The 6,674-nt window shown below is 37.6% G+C and overlaps 1 protein-coding gene across 2 annotated transcripts in view; it reads left to right on the forward strand.

Annotated features, from left to right (window-relative positions):
• Positions 1 to 4,478, forward strand: part of LOC120370462 (uricase-like) — a 30,082-nt gene extending 25,604 nt beyond the window's left edge. For both annotated transcript variants that reach the window (XM_039485235.1, XM_039485233.1), the window contains exon 8: positions 2,676 to 4,478. In XM_039485235.1, the coding sequence (XP_039341169.1) occupies positions 2,676 to 2,756 (81 nt within the window). In that variant the 3' untranslated portion in view covers positions 2,757 to 4,478. The remainder of the gene's footprint in view (positions 1 to 2,675) is intronic.
• Positions 4,479 to 6,674: the final 2,196 nt, after the last annotated feature.

A 6,674-nucleotide genomic window follows, 5' to 3' on the forward strand; every position in this document is an offset into this window, starting at 1 on the left:
ACTCTGCTGAACAAATTGCCCTATATCAGCTCTAGAAATCATACAGTGTCGTGCTCTCTTATTTGTCAGTGTTTGATTTTGCAAAGGGACACATTTCTGTTTAGCCAAAGTGAGCAGAGATGCCTCATACTTGTGTGAACAGTGCAGATAACTTCTGCTATGTTTGTGGTGAAGTGACTTTTGCATCACAAAAGTGCAGTATAACCACTATGATTAAGAAAGCCTATCACCTTTATTTTGGCTGCAAAATTGGAGATCAGGACAAGAGGTGGGCCCCACACATATGCTGCATCACTCGTGCCACAAATCTTCGCCAGTGGTTGAACAGGAAAAGGAAATCTATGCCTTTTTCAGTGCCAATGATTTGGAGAGAGCCAACAGATCATACCAGCAATTGTTACTTCTGCATGTGCCTCCAGTTGGGAAAGGTGTGTCAAAGAAGAAAGTGGACTGTGCATTATCCAAACATTCCATCAGCTATACGCCCAGTAACCCCACGGAGAAGGACTACTGGTTCCTGATGCACCAGAATCATTCTCACTTGAGTCAGACGAGGAAGAGGAAGAGGATGAAACTTCTGGTCCTGAACCATCAATGTCACAGGACCCACATTTTCTCCCATCCTCCTCCCTCTGAACCACACCTCATAACACAAGGTGAACTGAATGACCTTGTCAGGGATTTGGAACTACCCAAGAGTAAGGCAGAGCTGTTGGGCTCCAGACTACAGCAGTGGAATCTCCTGGCAGGTGATGTTAGGGTTTCCATGTTCCGTGACTGTCAAAAGGATCTTGTCCCATTCTTCTTCATGGAAGGTGATCTTGTAGCCTGCAACAACATCAATGGTGTGATGGCAGCCCTCAACATCGTTCACGATCCAGATGAGTGGAGACTGTTCATTGATTCATCAAAGACCAGTCTTAAAGCTGTTTTACTGCATAATGGCAATGTTTTGCCATCAATTCCAGTTGGTCATGCAGTCCATATGAAGGAATCCTATGACAACATGAAACAAGTTTTGAGGTGCATAAACTATGACCAACATCAGTGGCAGCTTTGTGGCAATTTGAAGGTTGTTGCTCTCTTGCTTGGTCTGCAGACTGGATACACAAAGTACTGCTGTTTTCTCTGCGAATGGGATAGTCGTGCAAGAGATTCCTACTACATCAAGAAAGATTGACCACTCCGACAGTCATTGGAGCCTGGGAGGAAAAGTGTTCAGCATCCACCACTTGTTGAATCAAGGAAGATTTTGTTACCACCCATACACATCAAGCTGGGTCTGATGAAGAACTTTGTCAAGGCCATTGACAAAACACAAGCAGCTTTCAAGTACCTCCGTGGAAAATTTCCAAGGTTAAGTGAAGCTAAGATAAAGGAAGGTGTCTTTGTTGGTCCTCAGATTTGTGAACTTCTTCGAGATGATGCATTTGACCATGCACTGCGTGGCAAGGAAAAGACGGCATGGAAAGCCTTCCAGTTAGTGGCAATACATTTTCTCGGAAACAACAAGGCAGACACTACAGGTTGTTGGTGGAAAACCTCCTCAAGGCATACAAAAGCCTTGGTTGCAACATGTCACTAAAGATACATTTTTTGCACTCTCATCTAGATTTTTTTCCACCAAACTGCGGAGCAGTGAGCGACGAGCATGGCGAGCGATTTCACCAGGACATTGCAACAATGGAGAAACGCTATCAGGGCAAATGGAGCCCATCAATGCTTGCATACTATTGCTGGACAGTGACAAGAGATGCTCCATTTAATGAATACAAGAAGCGCCGAGTAGACACTGAATAGGACTAAACTATGTACATAATAGTTTTTTGCCTTTTGTTTCATAATAAATTTTATTTATATAACTCTTTTGCTGATTTTTAAAGTGTTACATAAACAGGACAGGTGAAATATTATCATGTAAAGCAACCACAAACACATGAAAAGACCTAGGTTTACAATTTATGATTAAAACTCTACTATCTACACAATATTCATAGACATAAAATGTAAAAACTTAAATATCTTAGAAACAGTAGCCAATCAGTTGTTTTAATTGTCATATTTGAATTCAGCACATCAAAATACATAATAAATAGCACATTTTATCTCTGAAGCAGATGACTTCTCAAAAATTGTAGACCAGTGTATTTTGTTGCAGCTGGGAACAAGTTAGAACTGGGCACAACTCACGAATTTTGTGGGGGGCAAGGATGGAAGGTGCTGTAAAACATGTATACACCTTTCCCTCAGTGGCTCTTGTGCTGCCCAGGTCCAGCTGAGGAGCCGACCTGATGGAGTTACACTGATGCAAACCGGGTATAAGTGAGAAGATAATCAGGCTATTTGATTTTATGATTGCCACTGTTGATAGAGGAATGGATTAGTCTTCCCTTGTTCTCTGTTTTCTTCAGGTCTGAGTCCCCTTCCCTCACTACTCTTATCCTGGCATTCTTTAAATAGCCAATATAGGTCTGCTCCTGCTCCCATTTACGTCCATAGCAAATCTCCCATTGACTTCAATAACGTCATGAATAGTCCCTGTGGGCTTGATCTTATGATGGGGTTGAGTGCCCTCAGATTCTAATGAATATTGATTTCAGTTCTATGATACCTCTGAAGTTAATGGATACTCCAGCTGGAGAAGAGTTATTTATGTATATGTCATTTATGTTCAGGTTCTGGTCCCAGTGGAGACTCCCTATGGTTCTTGTACATGCGTACTCCGTAGGAAGAAGTGCTTAGAAGATCAAGCCTAAAATACAAGAGATGAGAAGCAATGTCAGTGAATTGGATGGATGTTTCAACAGGGGACAAACTATAAACATTTGGGCTCCATTCACACATATAAGATGCATTTATCATGTGGCTTTCTTTTCAGAATGTATCCATTCCATTCATTGATCTTTTTGTATATTGCCTGATTTTGGCCTCCACAAATTACAGAGATTGGGATTTTGATAGGAGCCTAAGGAATTCAGATTTCCAAATCCCATTGAATCACCATAGGATTTGTGTACATAATTCTCTTGGACTCCTTTGAAAATCCAGCAAGAAATATTAAGATCAGTTAATTAGAAAAGAACTATTTTCAGGCATATGATGAAAGTTTCAGTTAATCAGTTAATGTCTCTAATGTGCTCTACTCATTTAAAATCCTAAATAGGTTCTATAAATTATTATTATTTATTAATGTTTGTGCATTAATGCATTGTAGTAACAAAATTAATTTATAATCATGAGAGCAAATCTTTAGGTGGTGTAAACTGGCATAACTTCAGTGGATTACACTAATTTACACAGCTGAGGGTCTGGTTCAATATTGTAAATTTAATAAGGCAGAATTATTACTTGTATTTCCAATGTAAATTAAAATGGACCCAGCTTTCTTCAAGAAGCAAATGAGGAAATAAAACAAAATTCTACCTACCTATATATTATATCTTCTTTACAATATTAATAGTACAGATGTGGACTAATTTCTATGTAAGTATTGCAATTACACAGCTGCCACATTATTGCTAATCAAATAAACAGCTGTGGGGATTATGCAGCTGTATAATTGCTTTTGTGTTAATCATTGAAATGTTTAAAGGTATTGGGCTATCTCTGTGGGGTTCTTGAAATCTTCTTCTTTAATTTCATTTGTTGTTACTTTTGAGCAGGCAGGATCAGGAGTCAACCCAAGAAATGAGCTATTGCTTTTTTGTGGAAAAAATAGGCATATTGTTTAAAATGTTTAGTTACTCCAGGACATAGTTTTGAGCAAAGATATTAAATAGCAAAATCAGCTAATCTTATTTCTACATGTTCACAACCTGCAACTAACACATGCACAACATAAATCTTGCTCAACTCCAGTCATCTTGTAAGTGCTACTTTTAGTTTCCAAGGACAGGATTTTAGAAGCAATTTAATGACAGGAGCTTAAATTCTGTGGGACTTCTGCCTAAATCTCTTAGGCATGCTTGAAAATCTCACCCCAAAAGATGTTGTGCATTATACTTCTCACTCAGTGCATTTAGACTTATTTTTCCCTACTGGATCTGATCATGTGCTTTGGGTAGCATTAAAAATTGGGGAACACATCCTGAATTGGGTGCTTGGGAAACTGAGGTTGCTTGCAGCATAGGAGCATCTCTCTCTCTTTCTTGCACAAAAGAATTCACCTGCTTGCCTTAAATGCCACATGAAATTGGAGGACAGCAATTGCTCATCATCATATGTCACCTCCTTAAAGACAATAGGACTAATTACACCAAGGGATGAATTTGTTCCAGATGTGCTGTTATTTGCCTGAACTGCTCACTAGTTAACCTGACTGGTTTGGTCGGTAGTACTTTTAACTCTGTGTTGGGACATTCCTTTCTCCTTTCTGTGAAGTTTATTGTATTACACTTGGGAGTTTCAGATCTTTACTATTCTTCTGCATCATAATTTAATGACTGCATGGGCTTTTAGTGTATCTATGTAACTTTTAATGGGAAAATAAAATGCAAAGTTAAAAAAAAAGATGATTATTGGCCATTTATTCAATGAGAGATGAGGCCATATGGATCTCATTCAAATGAATACATACTAGATAATATTACTAACATTAATTTTAGACCATTTCCAGAAAAGATGATCCACCTCTCCTATTTGAGAAAGAAAGCTGAGGGATCCTCCTGAACATTTCATTACCACCTCTTCCTAGGTTAAACAGGTAATTTATTTTCTGTGGACAGCCTGCTCATTGCTGTTAGACTAACTTGATGGAAGAAATAACGCAGGAAGAAAACAACAAAATCCCTATTCAGACTTCCCATTGATTCTGAACACACATCATTACTCATGCCATGCAGTGTCCCTAGAACTCTGTAGCTGTGCAGATTAGCTCAGATTTGTAAAGGTATTTAAGCAGTGCTCTGCTCATAGCTGCAAGGCCTAAGAGCCAGATTTTTAAAGGTATTTGGGTGCCTAACTCTCACTGATTTGAATGGCAGTTAAGCACCTACATACTAGGGCTGTTGATTAATCGCAGTTAACTCACGTGATTAACTTAAAAAAAATTGCGATTAAATAATTAATCATGATTAATTTCACTGTTAAATAATATATATTTATTAAATTTGAAATAAATTGAAATTTATTAAATATTTTTGGATGTTTTTATACATTTTCAAATATATTGATTTCAATTACAACACAGAATACAAAGTGTACAGTGCTCACTTTATATTATTTTTTATTACAAATATGTGCATGTAAAAATGACAAACAAAAGAAATACTATTTTTCAATTTACCTCATACAAGTACTGTAGTGCAATCTCTATCATGAAAGTGCAACTTACAAATGTAGGTTTTTTTGGTTACATAACTGCACTCAAAAACAAAACAATGTAAAACTTTAGAGCCTACAAGTCCACTCAGTCCTACTTCTTGTTCAGCCAATCGCTAAGAAAAACAAGTTTGTTTACATCTATAGGAGATAATGCTGCCCACTTCTTAATTACAATGTCACTTGAAAGTGATTGCATGGCACTGTTGTAGATGGTGTTGCAAGATATTTAAGTGCCAGATGCACTAAAGATTCATATGCCTCTTCATGCTTTGGCCATCATTCCAGAGGACATACTTCCATGCTGATGATGCTTGTTAAAAAAATAATGTGTTAATTAAAATTGTGACTGAAGTCCTTGGGGGAGAATTGTATGTTTCCTGCTGTGTTTTGACCAGCATTCTGCCATATATTTCATGTCATAGCAGTCTCGGATGATGACCCAGCACATGTTGTTCATTTTAAGAACACTTTCACTGCAAATTTGACAAAATGCAAAGAAGATACCAATGTGAAATTTCTAAAGATAGCTACAGCACTCAATCCAAGATTTAAGAGTCTGAAGTGCCTTCCAAAATCTGAGAGGGATGAGGTGTGGCACATCCTTTCAGAAGTCTTAAAAGAGCAACACTCTGATGTGGAAACTAAGGAACCCAAACCATCAAAAGAGAAAATCAACCTTCTGCTGGTGGTATCTGACTCAGATGATGAAAATGAACATGCGTCGGTCCACACTGCTTTGGATTGTTATCTAGCAGAACCCGTCATCAGCATGGACACATCCTCTAGAATGGTGGTTGAAGCATGAGGGGTTATATGAATCTTTAGTGCAACTGGCATGTAAATATCTTGTGACGCCGGCTACAACAGTGCCATGAGAATGCCTGTTCTCACTTTCAGATGACATTGTAAACAAGAAGCAGGCAGCATGATCTTCTGCTAATGTAAACAAACTTGTTTGTCTGAGCAACTGACTGAACAAGAAGTAGGACTGATTGAACTTGTAGGCTCTAAAGGTTTACATTGTTTTATTTTTGAATGGAGGGTTTTTTTGTACATAATTCTACATTTGTAAGTTCAACTTTCATGATTAAAGGATTACACTACAATACTTGTATTAGGTGAATTGAAAAAATACTATTTTTTGTTTTTCACAGTGCAAATATTTGTAATAAAAATAAATATAAAGTGAGCACTGTACGCTTTGTATTCTGTGTTGTAATTGAAATCAATATATTTGAAAGTGTAGAAAACATCCACAAATATTTAAATAAATGGTATTCTATTATTAACAGTGCGTTTAATCATGATAATTTTTTTAATTGCTTGACAGCCGTACTAAATACCTGAGGAGC

Source organism: Mauremys reevesii, linkage group 8 (assembly GCF_016161935.1).
Source record: "Mauremys reevesii isolate NIE-2019 linkage group 8, ASM1616193v1, whole genome shotgun sequence".
In the NCBI taxonomy this organism is placed as follows: Eukaryota; Metazoa; Chordata; order Testudines; family Geoemydidae; genus Mauremys; species Mauremys reevesii.